Genomic DNA, 21106 nt, shown 5'->3' with positions numbered 1-21106 from the left:
TTTTCTTTTTTATGGCTGAATAATATTCTCAATGGGTTAGTGTTTATAAAGCACAAAGAAGCCTAAGTTGGGCTAACTCATACAGTGGTGTTAAAGGTAGAATGTACGGCCACTGCTGTGGCTTTAAATCACAGCCACGAAACTGAAGTCAGGTCTGCCTCCAGCTGGCCTGAGTTTCTTTGTCTCCATGTATATTTAGAAGGTGGTGTGACGCTGATGCACAGTTTGGGATCTGGAGAAAGGAAGCCCCACTCCTCTCCCTACAGCTGCGGGTTTAGAGCCAGCAGCCTGAGCCTTGCTGTCTTCCTCCTCCCCTGCAAGCTAGAATGAGCAATCCAACCTAACAAGCTGTTGGGGACGGGGGTGCCAAAGGGGATCCTGCCAGTGATAAAAACATGTTTCTATAAAGTACTACAACACTGCCAATGTTAGCGGCCACTTGCATATTTGTTGAATAAAGAAAGTTATCAGATGCTACGGTTTGAATAAAACACGAGATGCAGAAGAAAAAAGATGCTTTGGCATGCAAAGCTGGCCACTTACCACTGCAGGTCCCCTGCTTGTTGTAAAACCCATCTCCACAGCTGCTCTCACAGCCGCCCTCTCTCAGCACCTGGAGGGGGGCTCTGCAGGCCAAGCAGTGCTTCTCTGTGGGGCCCCAGCAGGCAGCGCAGGACTCGTGGCAAACTGCAGGCAAACAGCAACATCAGTGAGCAACCTACAGTAGGAAGGACTGGTTGCATTGTTTCTTTCAAAGGTTTTAGAATTTGTAAGGAGGATGTTGGTTCCTGCATTCCTAAACTGCTAGGCACATACGTGCACCACCTCTCACCAAAAAACAAAACAAAACAAAACAAAACTATTTCTGTTGGCCAGAAGTACAACTTCAATAAATTATTGCTAAGAGACTTGGAAGAGGAAATCAGATGCTTTGGAGCAATGGGAATCACAGGGAAGGGAACAATAATTTTCTAGACAAACACGGTCTGTCTAATGAAAGCAGATGGCCCTCCGTCACCTGCCACTTTGCCTTTTGTAACCAGTCTTCCCTCCAACAGCATCAAGGATTCCTCAGGAGGGATGCCAGGTACTTGACACCCTGACAGAGTTTGGAAAGCCTGGCATCGTGTGATTTCTATCACCTTTCTCTCCCCTTCCATCTGTCTCCTCTCTCTCTGTCTATCTCTCTCTCTCTCTGTCTCTCTCTCTCTCTCTCTACCCCTCTGTCCTCCCTCACCACTCCTTTACCTCCCTCAGTCTCTGGTTCCTCCAGTAGCATCTGCTCTAAACATGTATCTTGAGGACTCACAGAGCCTGCCTTTCTCTTACACCTTAGGTTTCTAACCATCCATTCTTCCTAGATCAGAATTGTCTGAAAATTTCCTATTCATCCAGCATTTGATTTTTTTATGACTATTCATGCTTGCTCTTCACCTTATCATATCTGTAAAGAGAGGCCTCCTCTGAATAATTGACTATATTCAGATTTGGCTAACTGTATGGCTAATACCACCTAGGCTTCTGTTAATGCATCGTAACTTCCAAAATGTTACCTCTGCAAAATAGGGAGAGCACACCCTATTTTGCAGAGGTAATCATTCTGACCAAAATTGGTAGGGAGAATGCCTCTGCTGATTGCAAGTGGCTTGGGAACTATCCCTAAGTAATTTAATTAGGTATCACTTTGGAATCAGGAGAAATGATGCCTGCATTGCAAGTCTCAAGATCCAATCCTCTCCTCTTGGCTCTAAACTGCACAGGAAAACCTTAATTTCAGACAACGTTTCTCCTTAACAAATTTAGAGATAATTACAAATTGTGTTAAGGGCTAGGAAAGGTTCTTCGATATAAAGAATAACAGTGAGGGGGTTGGGGGGGACCAACTGTAGATAGATACAAAGGATGAGAGGGGGCCAGCCAAGGGGGCAGCCAGAGAACTGCCCGAAGTTGTCAGGGGAAGAAGCTCAGGGGTTGGAGGAATCAAAGGCTGCCTTTATGGCCAGGGTTGGTGGACCCAGTGGGACCCAGTGGGGCACACAGGGGTACAGAGGGGCACAGTGGCCTGATTAATGGCTGGAGAAAGAGCCAGGGGTGCTATCAAACTTGACCTTGAAGACTATGGAAATTAAAATTTTATCGTAACTGCAATGTGAAATCATGAATGGAATTAAGCAGCACAGACACAAGCCTTGATTCAGATTTGTAAAACCTCTCTCTAGCTCCCATGTGGAGTAAGTTTAAGGACTTGTACTCAGGCAGGGAGACCAGTGTGGAGTCTACTGCTCTGGTCCAGGTAAGTGATGATGGAGGATGGAAAGCAGAGATGGAGGACATTTTATTATTTGATTCCCTCATTAGACTATAACCTTCATGAGGACAGAGTCCATTTCTATTTTGTTTACTCTGTGCTGAGCACACTGCTTGGGGCTCTACAAACTTCACTTAAATTTAACACTTTATATTTTATAATTATTAAATGAGAATACTGTTTGTATTAGGAAAAACCACTGATACTGCATTACAGCTAATAATGTGGATGCAAAGATCCTAACAACAAACTCTACCCTGAACATACATGAAATCCATCATTCACTTATTCAACTACCCTTCAATTACAGACTATAGCCATCATCTGCAGTGTCTATCACCCTTCATGCCTCAGCCTTACTGACTCAGGAGTTGGTTCAAAGCTGTTACCTAAACAAACAAAAAACCCAATATCATTTCTAAGAAGAATGCCAGGCTAATCTGTCTATCAGTGTTCAACAGAAGCACCTACTACATGCAAGGTGCTGTGCTAGCCTGTGGGCAGCTAGCCACAGGTAAGCATGTTACCGGAGGTCTGCTAGAGCAAACATTTAAACCACCGCATCTCTTGAGTACACTGGTGGCTGGCACTGTGCAAACTGCACTGGAGAGTAAATGCCTGAGGCGATGATGGGGAGTGAGGCTAAAAAGACAACAGGGTCCAGATCTTGAATGTCAGGCAGGTCCCAGTAAGGACCTTGGACTTCATCCAAAAAAGTTTTAATCAGGGCAGTGGAATTCATCAGTTTTGCTTTTTAGAAAGTTTACTCTGCAGTGGGGAAGGGGGAAGGTAAGTAACTCAAGACATCTTTAAGGGATGAAGTCATCTTTGTTCAGGGGGTGGAGAAGAGATGAGAAATTAAAGCACAACCCCTTAATTCCCTTTGGGAACTGGCTTGATGTCAGTGTAGGTATTCAGCTGCACTGGATGTTAAAACAGTAAAAATACCTGCAACCTGGTTGGTAAATGGCTGTCATCCTGGCCCCCTCCCTGATGCTGTGGCTTCATCTCTGGGAACCCTAGCAGACACCATCCTCCATCAACCAAAAGGAAAGGATCTCCAGTCCCCACTCCTTCTGGCTGATCTGATCTGTGCCATACTGCTTGCTAAATATTTTTAATACTATACCCAGTGTTACCAATCAGAACAGATGCCAAAGGATAGAGGCAGGACAGAGGTCACAGACTTAGGGATGGTACTCAGCCCCATCACAAACAGAGCCCTAAGTAACATTTCAGCCCTGCCTTCTGCTTCCTCCCTCCAGCATGCTGGAGCACGCCCTAAGCATGGAGCAGGGTGCCCTAAGCAGGCCATATGCCTGTTCCCACCAGGAGAACACCCCTGGCTCCTCCCGTAGCCCTGTAATCCTGTTACCCTTGAGATGCCTCCTGAGGTGTCGCTCCTCTGTGGAGCTTTTCTGAATTTGTCCAAATAAAGTCAGTCACTCCTTCTTCTATGTTCCTGTAGCACTTTGTACATTCCTCTCCTATGCTGTTTATCCTGTTCTACTAATTACTCAGTTACAAATGAAACCCCTTCAATGGAAAACATAACATCCCCAAATTAGGGCCATGTTTTAGTGATCTTAAACCCCCAGTATCTAGATTGATGCCTGGTACAAAGTCAGTACTCATCAAGTGTACATTAAATGAATGTACATCAGATTTTTTTATTGGTTATAGAGAATTCATCCCATCAGTTGGAAACTATAGAAACCATGCAGAAGGTATAACCATGAGGTCAGTCTCAAGATATGATAACTTATGATAGATAAACTTGAGGCTGTAAAATTTATCTAATAACTGTTGCAGTCCAGATCTCCTCATGTTGACACATATTTATGCTGCATCTATATAGAGAACCAATGCGATGCTAGGCTTTCTCTCTTTTCCATGTCAAACAAAAGGCATGTTCCTGGACAGTCAGGACCGCAGAAAAGATTTTTATTTCAGCATGGAACTATGCTGAGCTATCAATTCTTTCTTTCTTTTTTTTTTTTTTTTGAGCTGTCATTTTTTATAATGACATACTCCCACTGTGTTTTGCAATTGATTTCTAATTTCTAACACTGAACATATGCTACTGCAGATAATCTCTTCTTGCAGGCTTATTTTACATGTGGCTTTTATTACATTTGGGTTATTATGAAAAATAAAAGGTCACTCTCTGGCTTTATACCATACTTTATCTTAGTGATAGATTACAGATCACTCAAGGTTTGAAATGTATATTGTGAAAATTGTGGCAATAAATTAAAAAAGCGGGAGAATAAGAGAGAGTCATCTTATCTCACATGCAGTAGATAATTTATTTAGGAAAGCCCCTGACTTTTCTGGAGCAGAATAAGACATGTGCTGGCTTGCTGAGCAATTCATTTCAAAATGAAAAGGAACGAATTACTTTTCTTTTGGCAACTCTCTATTGAAACCTTACTCTAAAAATAAGAAATTTCTTTTTGTACTTGATAATTTTGAAATTGAAGGATTGCTGCAAAAAATTTTTAACCTGTGCTGCTGCTCTAAGAATAAAATGCAGACCCTTTTCAGGGACGTTTTAAAAGCACTTCCTGCAGGTTACTTCATGCCTTCCAGGAAGCCTTCCCAGACCCCAGGCAGTGGATAGATACCCATGGGTTCAGCCTTCAGCTCAAACTGCACCTCAAGGAGACAAGCCCTTGGTTCCTCACCTTCTCTATGGTCTGTTAGAATAAATTCCCCTGCCATTACCAGGGAATTAGCACGCTTGATCAGCAGGCCCTCTTAGATTCACCAGTAAGGCTGCAGTCAGGTTTCCAAGAAGTTTTCACTCAGCTACACAGAGGCAGCCCAAATCTGGCCACAAGCAGGTATATCATACAAAATTCAGGGTCCTTCATTCTGTTCCTTAACCATTTTATACCAACTGCTAACTCTCATTCTCATCACACAAATGAATACAAAGTACTTGCCAGGTTTTAAAGTATTATCAGGAGACTGAATAAATTTCCAGTAAGAAGCTCCTGTTGGATGAAAAATTTTTCTATCTTAAACTCAACTTCACCGTTTCTTGCTTTCTTAATCTGTAAAGTGGGAATAATATTTGTTGTACCTAATTCACAGGGATATGGCGAGATGACATATGAGAAAGCTGAGAATGTTATACATGCTCATATGAGTGGCATACCCTGGGAAATCTAACAAATCTTGTTTCAACTGGTGTCTAAAGCAAAGTAATTATAAAGGGAGCAAATGTAAATGCAACATGAGACAGAAGAGGAGAGGAGAGGAGAGAAAACGCTACGGGAAAGGTAGGGCCATTTAGAAAGGAAGTAAAGAGATACAACAGAGCCCTTAGGGACTGTTCCAGCAGTTATATAAAGGGGCTCCAGCCTTTCCCAGAGGCCTCAGCTGTAAAGCTCTTTCCTTGCAATCTCTACAGAACATCAACAAAAGCCTTTGGAAAGTGACTGAAAATAGCTTGGTGATGCTTATGGAAAAGCCCAGACACTGAGCAGACTATTCTCCTTTCCCTCCATCACAGACCCACAGGAGGCCAAAGCTACTTGTTTAAGAAGCACAAATGCCAGACAAATTTAAAAGGAAAGGAAATTCATCTGAGTAATCATCACTTTTTATTCTTTTATTCCAATTGTCTTCAGTCCCCTACCAGGCTGGAACTTCACCCTCAACCTGCCTCTGTGCCAACAGAAGCCTTTTCACCCTGAAATAGGAATGTCTGGTCTCCATATATTCTGGAAACCCGTATGTACTTCAGGGAGTTCATAACAGAAAACAAAACAAAGCAAAACACATGAACAGACTTCAGCCTCCTGGATAGCTAGAGATCTGTAGATTAAACAGGAGCACAGCAACTAGATGTAATGGATTAGCAGTACACAGAACAACAGGCATGCATCTTAGAAACAGTGCTTAGTGAGAAAAAAAGAAAGGAAAAGAATGGTTCACCAATGTAGCAAACGTGCCACTGTGATGGGGGCTTGACCATGGGGGGCGTGGGGCATGTGGGGGCGCAGGGGCTAAAAGGGTCAGCTCTGCAACTTCCTTTTTCATTTTGCTGTGAACCTAAAGCTGCTCTTAAAAAATCAAGTCCTTAAAATAAAAAAAGGAAAAGGATGAACTATTTACCTAGCAATATGTCTGAATATTTAAAATACATGTACACAAAACAATTAAGAGCACATGCATACAAAAAAAGGACATTAAGTTGCATTAGAATAGTTACTTAACCGGGAGACTGGGGAGAAGGGAAATGGGAATAGCTTATGGGAACAAAAGGCATAGATACACAGGCAGACAGACTGATAAGCAAGAGAATTAGCCTGGCCAAGGCCAGTGATGAAAACAGACAGGCAAGTATGATTAATTTGACCCTCTTCATGTAAATCCCAAAAATAAATGAAAGAAAAAAATTAAGCGACATTGCATTTTACCTCATCAAAGTGACAAATTTAAGAAGAATCGTTAACAGCTAGTGTGTCTGACAAGGGTAATGGGATGCAGACCCTCTCCTGGGTCTCTAGTAGGAGTGCAAGTCACAGCTTTCTACAAGGAAAGTAATATATGAGTGTGTCAAAAGCTTCAAAATGTAACATACACTTGGACCCAGCCGCGACATGCCTAAGAATGCACCCAAATCAAGTATGTTTACCACAATTTCTATCTAAAATGTTTACATCATAGTTATTTATGATAATGTAAAGATGAGGCTCAAATGTCAAACAACAGAGGATTGGCTAAATGAATTCTTGCATAGCCACAGATGGAAAGTTACACAAAAGCTTTAAAAAGATGTTGTAGGAAGATAATAAATAACATGGGGAAAGCAGAAAACTATATATAGAGTGTGATTTTATTTCTGAAAAATAAATGTGCATACATATGTCTGTATATACAACACACACACACTCATAAATTAGGAACACATTCACCAAAATACTGACAGTGTTTTGGGAGAGTATGCGTCAGAGATTTTTGCTGATTTATTTTTATTGTAACTTAAATTTTACTGACTTGATCAAATTATTTTTTTGAATTAACATGAATTCATTTGGCAGTTAGGGGAAGAAAAAACTACTAAAGGGAAAAAGGACCTGTATTCCTTTTTCCTGAGGCATATGCTGGGTAAATAGCTAGTTAATCTATTAATCACATTTGTGATACAGCTGCACGATTCACTAGTCTTGGGTAACATGTATGAATTTTTAGCAGGTCTCTGTAGGCACAGAGCTTGAACTGAAGGAACAGCTTCCCTCCCAGCTGACGGAGACTTTGGCCAGGTCCGCGTGGAGAGGATTTTACAAGCAGCCTAGCTTTTCGTTGGTACATACGTCAAAGGACAAAGGCACATTCAGCTCACAGGAACATTTTTATAGTGATCCTTTCTGTCTGCTGCCCCTCTACCTGCACTCCCACATCTGTGGTGCTAGCGCCCCGCGCGGCTATCCAATGCGCTGACCACCTGGCCGAGCTTGATGAGCCAAAGGGACGCTCAGATCCCACTCGGCCCCTGTGCCCACTGGCGAGCCACAGCCCTAGGCCTCCCTGGGTTCTCCTGAGCCCCTTTAATTAAATGCTCCAGCGATACCTTGAGTCTGTCTACAGAAACTGAAAAGTCAAAGGAGAGACCACCAAGCAAATGCAAGCTTCTGATGGGGAGAGTTCTCGGACTTCCTGGCCGCCCTCGCCTGGCCTGCTCGGACCTCAGCCGCGGTAACACGGACGTGCTGCACTCACTGTGGGCGGCATAAAAAGCGAAGGCAGCGTGGAACAGGGAGAGTGTTGGGTGGGGAATGAGGAGGAGAGAGAAAGCACTATACCATCCAGTTTAGCTAAAATAACCGAGAGCCCTAGGCATTGGGCAGAAAGCCAGAAGCCTTGTCACTGGTTTGTAACCCACAGCTGAAATACGTGGGGGCTCCGCTTTGTCGGGGAGAATTGAATCTGCCTGGAAGCTAGGCTCCCGTGCATCTGTGGCAGGCGCGCTCTGCTGGTAGGCGGCCCTTCTGTCCTGTCACGGGTCTTCCACCTGAACAGCGAGGCTCTATACGCAGCACACACAGCCCGTCTCCTGCTACAGGAAGGCCCAGCTGCTTTCCTCTTCCCTCCATTTATCCCTTCCAGGAATGTCCAAGGAGGGAGGGGCCTTGGAATGCCATTGCTGCCTGCCGGGTCTAGTTTGCTCAAGAAACGTGTATTCTGGAAGGGCAATCCTGTTGTCCTCCCTCTGAACGGCTTAAGACACTCCATGATACTATCCAAGTTCCAAACACAGTCTGGCTAAGAGTCAGCCTTACGGCACTGATACAGCACTTTCTCCATCTTAAAGAGGAGGGACATGAAGGGAAGAAGAAAAGGAGTGGGAAAACAGATATTCTGTAATTTTCCTGAGGCCACATCTAGCCAGGAATTGCTGGCAGAAAGTAAATAACTGAAACTAAAAAAGTCAGGTCACCTATTAGCCAATGTCTAGGCATGCCCAAACGCTCCGGTCCTTTCTCCTCCAAGCAATGGTTTATCACACTTTCTTCAATCCAATTATTATTCTAAAGGGTGTTCAATGTGCTTGGCATGGTGGGAATTCAGATGTATGAGGCCTCTCCCTACCTCAATAATCATCACTTCCTAAAATACATCTTTTAAACTGTCTTTATAGTACTGATAGTAATGAATTCATATAGTGGTAACTAGCTAAAATCATGTTATTTGCTTACTGACATACTTACTCGTTGATTTTTATTTACTGACACTCTTCTGCCATTGAGAAAGTAAATTCCTTACCCATGGGCAGTTTTCTGTTGGTCCAGTGCTGAATCCTAGTGCTAGTACATGGGACAGACTCAATGAATACTCATTGCATGAACAGGATGGAGGAGACGGGAATATCACTTCAAGCAATTAAGTCCCATTTACAAGACATGTAGCAGTTAAATGAGAGACCTTAATTGCTGCACAATGACAGAAAGGTTTGAACAGTGCATAGGATATAAAGAGCAGAACAAAGAGTGGTAGGACGTGCTCAGCTCTGGACAGAATATGCAATCTGACAATAAAATTGAGGCTGGCCCTTCAATCTGGGGGGATGTTGGAGGGCTTATGGAGGTACCAGATTACCAATGACAATCCCAACAGAACAAGGAGGGCTCCTGTCTTCTCAAGGATTTCAAAACAGCAGTTTCCTAAATGCTTTTGCCAAGAGGTCCACCCACATGTACCACAGGGCTGGGATAAGCCACATGCTGGGACATAATGCCAAGATCCATTAAGTCTCCACTGCTTTTGACCTGACTCCAAGGGTCAGTGATTCATTTCCACAAATGGCTGGACTGCTCTAGTCGAACACAACTCCAACAAATAATTAACTTTAGAAGTTCCTCTGCTCAAACTACAGCTTTTAAATTTCAGCTAGGTCAGCATCTTATATGTAAATTATACAGGCTTTCTTACCATAAGTTTTTCCTTTAAATATACTAATAGTGGCTAAGAATTAAATAATTCCAGATTCTAATAATTTAGTCTGAACATTTAAAGAAAACAAAAGGATTTTAAAGTGTTGTGATGAATCCACTAAACTGTTCTCTACATTATATTTACTTTCCATAACATATAAAGTAGGTTTTGTTTTAAATAAGACATAAATGGCATACAACTCTTTTTTTCTCAATGTAAGTTATTTGATTTTCATTCCCATGGATTGAAAATAATGGAATGGATTTGACAGTGACAACAGCTGCCTTTTGTGGTCCATATACTACGTGTCAGGCATAATATATTTACATTTTTTCAAATGTCTTTTCTAATCTTCATAATACTGGTTTAGAGTAGATAGTATTACCTCCAATAGTATTGCAGTTGGGCAGTTAAATGACCTGCCTAAAGCCATTCAATAGTACACAGTGAGATTCAAAATGATCCCACCTCATACAAACCTGTAAAATGTTTGCTTGATTCTTTCAGTTTCATAATCTCAGACCACACAGCAATTGGATATAGAATAAACTGCATAGGTTTTTGCATTTGCAGTTTTACTTTTTTATATCTGTGTAAGCAGCAGCTAACCTGTCTTGATGGCAAGCTCACTATCCATCTTCACATCCTCAGGGCCTGGAGCAGTGGTCAGAAGTAACTGAATGGAGGAGTGGGAAAAGGGGAACAGGGAAGAAGGGCAAAGGGATCAGAAATCCAAGTCTAACACATACTGAGGGCTTCCTTGGCGTCAGGCACCATCCTAAATGCCATATGTGAATTCACTCACTTAATCCTCGCAACACTATATAGCAGATATTATAGTCCCTGCGTCTACCACAGGCAGTCATAGCATGGAGTTAAAGAATATGCTATTTGTAGTGACAGAGCAAAGACTGGAATCCAGGTGGTTTGGCTCCTGAGCCTACAGTCTCCCTCCCGTCTCTGGGTCTGCAGAATGAAGGGAGCCCGTGCCATGGAGTATGGATGGCTCCATCTGCAGGACTCTGTGAATAATGAGTTTCAAGAAGACAAACCAAACATTGATACATATATAAAATGGGCTAAATTCTACTCTTTCTCTATTCAAAGTCTATATAGCCTTATAAACTACTTGTTTTCAAGTAATCTTTCATGGTGTGTGTTAGTTTGGTTGTTTTAACTTTTCTTCCAATGGGCTCCTATATCTAGGATTTGTGTTGCATAGTCCAAGGGTCCACAGCATAACAGAGGTTGTTTGAAAAAGGGGCAAGACAGGCAAGGAAGAATGTTCTCAAGACATGGCAAGCTCAATCTGGACCAAGATTTAGCTTTAATACCAAGAAGAGGCAATGGAACCACCACTCTGGCAGAAAATATATAATAAATCCAAGACAAGTGGTACCCAAGATCCATGCAGGAAAGGTGCAACGTCATGTGGTGAGTGGGGGCAGTGGGGTCACTGACACGTGGGTCAAGCCTAACCACCAGGCTGGGGGTGATTAAGAGATTGGCTATTAACTCCTGGAAATGGATCACAACAGGACAAGATAGCAGGACCCAAGGAGAAGCCCAGTCCTAGGATCTGATATCCATGGGGTCAAGAAGAGCGGGGCCGGGTGGACAACAGATCCAGCATAAGGCCAAGGCAAGAGCCTGAGTGCCAGGCCCCAAGATGAGTGTTGGGCACTGTGACAGTGATTGCTCCTTGGGCTCACCTGCTGCAGGGAAGAGACCATGTGCATATTGCCTGTGTACAATTTAGACTGGCATAAACCCTCGGTGGTGCTGTGCCTTATGGTGAAGTGATCAAAGCATCAAACTCTATATTTGAGGAAGGCAGAAGAAATGGAACAGTGACTTGTGTGGGGCACAGATGGAGTCTATATTCATAACACTGTTCAGCTTCATCAAGAGCAAGAATATCACAATCATAATACTACATGCACACACACGTGTGTGTGTGTGTGTGTGTGTGCGCGTGTGTACCACAAAACTCAAGGGAAAAGAGAAATGATAAGGGCCCCCTGAGGAGGCAAATCTCTGGCAGGATGCGTGCCTTCTTCCACCTCTCACTGCTGGACCTGCTCTGTGTGTCTATGTGCCACTTGGCTCTGCCCATATTTTTCACTCTGCCCTATATTCAACATAGAGAGCATGAATATTAATCAGGTAATCTCTGGTAATTAGGTTCCTCAGCACAGTGTTCACTTTCTTTTGGTCTAATGGTCAATAAAGTAGCAAATTATGCCAGTTATAACATGTCCCTGCCAAGAGGAATCAATCTAGAAAAATCCATGGTACCATAAAATGGCAGGCTGCTTTTTGAGAAGTTTAGCATGTACTAGGAAGATCACTGGTTAACTGACCAACTTCCAAGGCCAATGGTAAAAAAACCACCCAAATTGGTACAAGCATGAGTATTGCAAAAAATTCTAATTATGAGAAAGCTTATTTGGAAAGATTGGGCAGTCTCAGCATCAAAACACTACATGGAAATTGATCACAAGTTGAGCTTTAATTTTTAAGATCACTCTCTCTCTCTTCTTGCTTTTTTCTTTCTTCTCATTTTATGCATAAAAATGCAACCAGGCTGAACTAAAGCAAATTAGTTTAGTTCCCTGGAGGGAGCACGAACAAAATTTCCCAACAACCTTCAACTAGAGGCATTTGTGTATGGGTATGTGGATGGAATGGGGAAGCAGTCAGCTACGTAAACCCATAATCAAATGAAACATTACTCATTTAAACGTGCCCTAAAAAACACCATTAACATCAACAATAAAGCACTGGGCATGGGAAAAAGAAAAATGGTCCCCAAAAGAGAAAAAAGTAAATATATTTGTGGAATGTATGGAAAGAGGTGGAGGTGATATGAAGGAAGAATAAAATCCAGGGGGAATTAACTCCCTTTTAAAGGCAAATCTGAAACAGGAGTACTAGCCAGGAGGTCTCTCTGATGGGATAGAAGAAAAGAGTAAAGAATCTATTGATAATTTCATCAAATTGAAATTTCAGCCATTTACCTAAATCACCCAACCATTAGATACTTATAAAGGCATTTGCATGTGCTCACTTTGAGCCTGCTCTGAAATAACAGGTAAATAAACATAAGTAATGAGTATTAAAGGGTTCATCAGTCTTTCATGGTTGAGAATTCTATTGGAACCCTCGTCCTTCATCACCAAGGGGTAGTAGTTCCTCCATTAATCAAACATTTGTTAACAAATGCTGAACACTTTGCAGAGCCTTTGATGATGGGGATGCAGAGATACAGAAGAAAGATAATCTTGCAGATCTCAAAGAGCCCCAAGCCAGACTCAGAAGCTAGCATGCTTTCTGCATTCTCTAATAGGACTGGCTGCAAGGTCGGCCCTACCATCCTCGTATCTGCGTGACATGAACAGTACTCGTGCTTCCTTTCAAGATGGTTTCCACTGTCACGGGGACTCCACTTCTGACCATGACCTGAGAGGGAGGCAGCCAGCAGGTCTTCCACATAGGACCTTCACATAGCCTGGGAGCAAAGCCTACACATCCAATGAACACCATGAACTTACTTTCTTACTATTTTCCCTCCAAAAGATTTTCCTGAAAATCAGACCAAGGGCATGAAAGAGAGGAGTGGACCAGCTGACCCGGAGAGTGGCCCACCTTCCGATTCTCCAACACATCTCTGCCCTTCCGCTCAGCCGCAGAACACAGCTGTCACAGTTCCCTGGTATGACATCCAAGACCCTCCCTCCGGCCCACCTGCCTTTTCACATTTACCTGCCACTACACATCCTGCCTTGAGTCCTGGGCACATGTGACCCTCTGTTTCCTCCTAAAGACAAACTTAGGACTCTGTCCATGTCTTTGTTTTCACCATTACTCCCTTCTGCCATTTCTGCACTTTAAAAATTCTTTATACATTCACTCTTTTACTTTTATCCATGATTATAATCCCTATTTAAAAAACGATCAAGTATAAACAGCAAATTAAATTATATTAAGACCACTCCCACCTTCAGAGACAATGATACTAAGAATTTCAACTAGATCTTAATTAAAAATAAAAGTAGGCATATAAAGCTAGTAAAGTATATAAATACAAAAATGAGAATAAATTTAAATACCAACTTTTGCTTTATTTGTCCAAGTTCATTACTATGGTATCACTTTCTTGTTTCTGTTCTCCCTCACTCTTTAGGTATAAATAAAGTTTAGAAATATACCAGTGTATTTTCCCCTTCATTGTCATTTCAGCACTGTGCATTTACACTATGAGGGAATCTAACTATGGTATAATGACAATTCTGAAGCAAAGGTATGGTGTTAACTAAATACTGTTCTGGGGCCCTCAGGTATGTACAGAAGGACTTAGAGAAATCATGTCACTCATGCACATCACTAAAGCACTAGTAAGGTTATAAAAATGTGTGTCATCTCACTCATCCACTGTTCTCATCCCATCAGAGTTTCTTCTCTTTCTTGAAAAACTGCTCATAGCACCTGGTGGCCTGACTCGTTTGGAGGTGGGGGGTGGCTTTCTCAGTGGCTCACCCAGCTGTGGCCTGGTGATTACCTGTACAGGAGTGGCGATCTTGGTAGAAGCCATCCCCGCAGGTGGACACACACTGGCCGTGCTGCATCAGCAGGGGGGGCTGGCAGGATGAGCACTCCAGCCCACTGGTACATGTAGAGCACTGAGGCTGGCAGGCTGGTCCCGGACAAGATTAGAAGAAGAAAAAGGGAAGCTCTGATTAGCTCAGAGACACCACCGCAGTGTAGATTCCTACACAGCCCAGGTCTGAGGCTCTGGGGACAGACAGGCCAAGAATGGCAAGGAAATAACTTTACCAGACTTCATTTATATAGCACGTATCATGCCCGGGGCTGTATGAAGTACTTTACACATATGAATGCGTTTAATCTTCACAATAACCCTATGAGGTAGATATTGTTAATCCCAACATTTTGCAGGAGGAATAAGCTCACAGAAGGTCCATGTCAAACTTGCCCAGGGTGACCTGGAGCTGGCATTTGAACCTAGGCAGTTTGGGTTCTGAATCTGTGCTCTTCTTTTCTTATCCAATAGTCCCCAGTATCTTTCTCACTAAACCATTTAATGAGAATATCCTTTATCCCTTTTCTTCTACAACCTGTGGCAGAGATATAAATAAGTTTCAAAAAGGTTGAAGATTAGGAATCAGGAAAGAAAGTAGGGAGAAGTAAATAATTATAAAAATAATAAAAGTAGTGAACTATGAAGGCCTGACAATACCCTAGACACTATTCTAGGCACTTGGCATGTATTTACACATTTAGTCCTCACAGTACCCTCTGAGGAAAATAGTACTACCCCACTTCATAGGCATTGAGAGGTTAACTACAGCCAGGGTACAACCTACACACTCCTAAATGGATAATTAACTCCATGAGGTGGAGATAGGAGAAAAAGTAACTATGATTTGACCTCAACTAAGCCAAATTCTCAGGTGTAAGATCTCCTTCTCAGATGCATAAGAATTCTGAAATGCACATGAACACACTCTTGGATCCCATGGTAACCCACATGGGATAGATAAGTAGAGATAAGCTCTACTACTAATTATCCGTGTGATGTTAAGCAATCCAGTTAATTTCTCTGGCCCACAGGTTCCCCGTTTGAACAATGAGAAAATTCTAGTAAGTGATCTCAAAGGTCCATGTCAATTCTGAATTTCTATCTTGGATTAACTGAGTGTTTTAATAAATGACACCAAGCATCCTGATGATATTATAATCCTTCAAGGTCTTCAAAAATGAAAACTCTAGCCATGATCTAGCAATATCTGGCCTCCCCATTATCTATGTCCCAGTAAGCACTGAAATACCTGTAAAAATGTTAGAAGAAAGGGACCTGCAGATAAAGAGGCCAAGTAACCTCTGGATAATAATACTGCCTTCTAATGGTTTTTGGAAGTTGTGATTTCCTGCATTCATGCCCCCCTCCCTGACAACACTGAGCCTCAGTCCAGCTCTGGGCTGTATGCCTGGAGCCATACCTAGACAGAGAGCACCAGCCTGGTAAAATCCCAGAGGACAGATGTGCACACACTGTCCGTTCTGCAGCAGCTTTGTCGGGTCCCGGCAGAGGTCACAGTGGTCCGGAGACTGAGAGCAGGTTAAGCAGTCTGGGTGGCAATGAGCTACAGTCAAGAACAAAGGAGAGGGGAATTCAATAAAGATCATATGATTTCTCTTGTATCCTTCTGAAAAAGAATCTACAGGGTATATGGAGCTGTACAGAATATGAAGAGCAGAAATTTGGAACTTATCTATGAAAAAGGCACCCAAATAGCAGAAATTATTTCAATGCAAGATCTCAAAGGACTTTTCCTTATCTGAAATACTATCACTGTCTCTGTAGCCCCAAACTGAAGATGCTAAAAACATTAATGAATAGCCCTATTAATGCTTCTACCTGCTGGGATGCCTCTGGAAACAGGAATGACTAGCTCCATAAATGTGTGATTTAAACAGATTAAATAATTCATGATTTCTTAGATGCTCTTCTTAAGCTCTGATGTGTATAAAAAGTTAAGACATAGAGTGTGTAATTTTTTAAAGTTATTTCCTTAAAAAATATAGCCAGTTTACTTCTCTTTCTGCAAAATTTCAGAACTTATTCTCAGTAATTGGGATTATAATTGAACTCAGTGGCAATTGTAAGCAAACCACTTCTTTCAGGTTCTGAAGCTGTCAAGGACCTGATTTTCAAAGTACAGTACATTATAATATGCTAAATATTTGTTTTGGAAAGCCCAGGGAACCACTTTGGTGAAGGAAACATAAGTAAGTCATAAAGTTGCTTTGCTTTCCCATGATAAACTTCACAGAAACTCTGTGACTAGCTAAAATAAGTTGAGAACAACTGCCAATATGGAAAATTGCAACCCACAGATGAAAATAATTAATTATGAAATGTGAATGGAAGAAAATGCCACTTTTCTAAGAGACACTAAGCTTATGGGCAAATTATTGTTCAGCCAGAGCAACTCCAGGGCTTGCCAACAATTATTAACTGGAACTAATTCAACTCCAGGTGATTTGAAAGCAGAGTTTGCAGAACGAGTAGATAAAATTTTCTTTTGGCAGAAAATAATGAATCTTCAAACTTCAAAAACTCATTTGAGAACTCCAAAGGGAACATGTATTTAACCGCTCCCCTTTGAAACAATGGACATCCATAACAAACTTTCAGCAGTTGTCCCTATATCCTCAACAATGGAGTACTCCTAACACGTATTTGCCTTTACATTTTATGAACATTATTTGATTTTATTTTCACAATAATTTTGCAGGGTAAATAAGGTGCATTTTATCAACAAGAAAATTAAGATTTAGAGAGGTTCAATGACTTACCCAAGGTCACATACTCAATAAAGAGATTGGCAAACAATGGACAAAGATTGATTAACATCACTTATTAGAAAAATTAGGAAGAATCAAACGACAACTAAACCCAGTGGGTGACTAAAAAAATGTTAGCAAGGAGGAGGAAAGGAGAAGATCTCTCTGAATTTTAGGCAGTAAAAAAATATCTTAGAAGAAATACATCAGACATGGACTCACCTGATGTGCAATCTGGACAGCACCGTCCCTCTGCCACCTGGGCTAGGGTGGCCACTGGACATGGTGGACAAGAGGGCTCGTAGCAAGTTACCTGAGCCCCCTGGCACTCACACACCTTGCAAGGGCCGTCCTCCCACTTCTCCCCCTCCTACATGGAACAGGAAAGAACGATGTGGCCATCAGAAAGCAGAGCTTCAGAAGACAGTTTGCCAGTGGAGAGCTTAGGACTTCCACAAGGGACAAAGTGAAGGCCCCTGATCAGTACCATGTCAGACCTAACTCTAAAATGGGGCAGTAGTAGAAGAGTTCTAAATTTAAAAGAATAGTATTTCTCTTTCTTTCTTTATAGTTGGTTTATTTTAATGTAGAAGCCTAATTTTCTAATTTTCTAAATTTAAAAGTAGTTCTAAATTTAAAAGAATAGTATTTCTCTTTCTTTATAGTTGGTTTATTTTAATGTAGAAGCCAGGCAGAAAGTAAACAATGAAGCATTCTGCAGCCTCCAGCATGAGCAAGAAGCACATTCCACTTTTCTCTCAACCTATCTCACCAAAAGAGCACCAGAGGGGATTAGTATGTACCTAGTGATCAACAGGTACATTACGTACAATCTTCATTCTAACAATGGGAAGCTGGTTAAAGCCCTGAATTCCCTTATGATCACTACAGTAAGAGTGACAGGAGAGTCGCTGTATTCTTAAAATGATGGTTCTTGCATGTCCATTTTTAGTGGGCTGGAGATGTGCCAGGGGCTTCTCACCCTAAAATATTCTTTGCAGCCAAGCAAATTATGGAAATAAACATTAGTCCTCTGACAGTCATCCCAAAGTGAATCATGAAGAGCAATTCCTTTTTTGCTCTATCCCACTTGCCCTAGAGTTAAGAAAGAGACAAAGGTTCCTACCAGAATGTTTTGAAGTGATGAAGAAGGTGAAAAAGGACAGAAGATTTTTAAATAAATATTTGCTAAAATGTTTATTAAGCCAACTAATGTTGAACATTCCAAACAAGTCATGTGACAGTAGTTAGCAACAATGAATGGCAATGTTAGAAAAATGAAGACTAGTATCTTGAGAAGGCAAAAGTGTTTTTCTTCCCTTTCAAAGGAGACTGATTCCTGGTCCCCTTATTCTACAATCTCCAAAATTTTAAGTTCCCCTGTGTGAACAAACACACTTGTACTTTCCCTTAAAAGGAAACCATATGTTGCCCTGCAAACAACCTAGAGAGAATGAACACTTAGTTTTGCTTTACAGAACTAGCTCTCCTCAAACCCAAAAGCTCTTTCTTCAATCCATTGCAGGACATGAAATTGCATAGAAGGTTAAACTGAGTTTTCTAGGCCAGAAAGATCAGGAGGAGAAAATTATCAAAGGAAAAGGAAAGGATTTATTAAGGAGCTTGTAGTTAGAGAAACATTAATTATCGATTATGGAAAAACACAACATAAAGTTAAGAGCAAAAGTTTAATGGATCAAAGCCATAGTTATCACTAAGGTTCAAACCTGGGACATGGTGCTAGCAAACATGACTGTTACAAACACTGAGGCATTAAGATTCCCTGAGGCAGTTTACCTAGATCATTGCTTAAAACTATTTTATAAATATCTATGTACAAGTTAAAAATCTATACTTACTGGAATATGTTTAACTTCACTCACATTTGAGGACATCTAGAAAAAAGATAAATGCATTTATTATACTACTAAAGACACCATTAGGCTGATCTATTTATTTTTTCATTAAGAGTTATCCATTTTGTCCAAGTAACACCCAACTTCATTCATTTGTTATGAATAGAAAAAAAATCTATATCAAAAACAGGAAAGGACTACTAATATGAGGTGAAGACACCATGCCTAGGAAATACCTCTAATTCTTATTCTCACTTCATGCTTAAGCACTTGGCTTCAACTCCCATCAGTATGAAGGATTGCACACTCAAAAGATCTAAGCACACGGGGGCAACTTCTTGAACCTTGTATGGTACCAGAGCATTATGGGGATTTGTACTTATTTAAAACAACTTTCTTTTCTCTAATTTCACGGGGCTTAATTTACCTTCAAAATTGAGTAGGAAAATTGATACTATGATTGAGAAAATAAAAATTTAACACTTATAGGGAGCCTTCAATCTCTTAAATTCTTGAGAAACAAGGATGAATAAAACTATGAGATACCACTATGAAACAAACAATACCAACAGCATAATAATGATGCAATTTTTTCACCTTTTTTTTTTGTAATGTGCCAGACACAGTTCTAAGTGCTTCACAGGTATCATCTCCACATCCAGCCCACTAAAAATTCTAGTTCTGCCTGCAAAGTAAATCTAGAGCCTGACTGCTTTAATCACTTTCTCTCTAGACCAAGCCACCTTCATCCTCCTCTGGACTGCTGCAGAAACCTGCTAACTGGACCACCTACTGCCAACCTTGTCCCCTTCCATCACTTGCCCAAGGACAGCCAAAGTGGCGCTTTCACAAAGAAGCTAGATCACAGCACTGCTCTACTCAAAACTCCCCAGCAGCTCTCATCTGTGGCTGCTTAAAAAACAACAGCTTTACATGGTGCCCAGGCTACCCGTGGATGCCATCTTCAAATCGTCTCCCCCTCATTCACTTGGCTCCAGCCATACTCACTTTCTTGCTGCTTCCTGAACATGCCAAGCACACTTCTGCTTCCATATGGTTCTCATTTGTTGATCCCTCTTCCTCTAAGTGTTCCTCCCAGGTATGCATCCGGTTTGCTCCCTCACTTCCTTCAGATTTTACCCAAATTTCTCTGCATGAGAGGACTTCCCTGGTCATCTTATGTAAAAGAGCACCTCCTCTTCTCAGTTATTCTCTAGCTGCTTTATTCTTCAGGCGGTATTTGTTGACACCTGACACATGTGTTTATTTGTCCTGTGTCCCCACAGAGCATGAATTTTGCCTGTATCCCCAGTACCTGGCACACAGTAGGTGTGCAATTACATCTGAAGAACAAATGAATGGGTAAAAGAAATGAAAATGTAATACCCCCTCATTAAATTAATTTTGATTTATTCATTATTAATGGTCTTCAGTTATTAGCCCAATACTCACAAATTCTGCATTTTCTTCATAAACACAATAGCTATTCCTTGAAATGCATTCAGGACAGCATTTTCCATCTAAGTGAATTAATTCTTCATCCTGTAGAGGGAAGGGTTGCAGAGGCACATATCAAATTAACATCTCCAGATAGTGGTGCTAAACTGAGCAGGAGCTGGATTCCTGACTGAAATGAAAAACCTCAGCACACCCCTTTGCTTTGGCCCACTACTTATTTCATCTCCTCTGGGCTGCCTCCCTATGGAGAGTTTAGCCAATACAGCTCACCCCTCCAGGTCTGTGCAGATTCCTCCATAATTTCCTACCCATAACCAGGAGCACTCATGAATGAGGACGATGGCCAAGATTAATGTAATAGTCTTGGAAAGTTATGAATTTCAGAAAGGCAGCAGGCTATCTTAAATATACAAGGTTTAAACTTGTGACTTGGTTTCAGTAAGAGTGCTCAAATCAAACAACAATTTTTCTTAAATACAGAATCAAACACATTCCTTTATGCACAGATGTAGTCTCAGGCATAAATTAAACAGTAGTATTGCATTTATTCAATATTCTGAAGCTGTTATCCAAACTCACATAATCACCACTTTAAAAATTATAAGAAGGAAAGAAAGGGCACACTGGGAAGGCAGATGCTTAACTTTCAAAGTCTTATTTTAATTTC

At 41.4% G+C, this 21106-nt stretch overlaps 1 protein-coding gene across 2 annotated transcripts in view; it reads right to left on the bottom strand.

Moving 5' to 3' along the window:
* FRAS1 (Fraser extracellular matrix complex subunit 1) overlaps positions 1-21106 on the bottom strand; it is a 441866-nt gene that overhangs the window by 207596 nt on the left and 213164 nt on the right. For both annotated transcript variants that reach the window (XM_057502364.1, XM_036906452.2), the window contains exons 10-15: positions 20434-20523; positions 18985-19020; positions 17348-17495; positions 15778-15921; positions 14316-14450; positions 544-687 (exon numbers count right to left, since the gene is read on the bottom strand). In XM_057502364.1, the coding sequence (XP_057358347.1) occupies positions 544-687; positions 14316-14450; positions 15778-15921; positions 17348-17495; positions 18985-19020; positions 20434-20523 (697 nt within the window). The remainder of the gene's footprint in view (positions 1-543; positions 688-14315; positions 14451-15777; positions 15922-17347; positions 17496-18984; positions 19021-20433; positions 20524-21106) is intronic.

The sequence above is a fragment of the Manis pentadactyla genome, chromosome 5, assembly GCF_030020395.1.
Source record: "Manis pentadactyla isolate mManPen7 chromosome 5, mManPen7.hap1, whole genome shotgun sequence".
Lineage (NCBI taxonomy): Eukaryota > Metazoa > Chordata > Mammalia > Pholidota > Manidae > Manis > Manis pentadactyla.
This window is presented reverse-complemented; position numbering and strand designations above follow the sequence as displayed.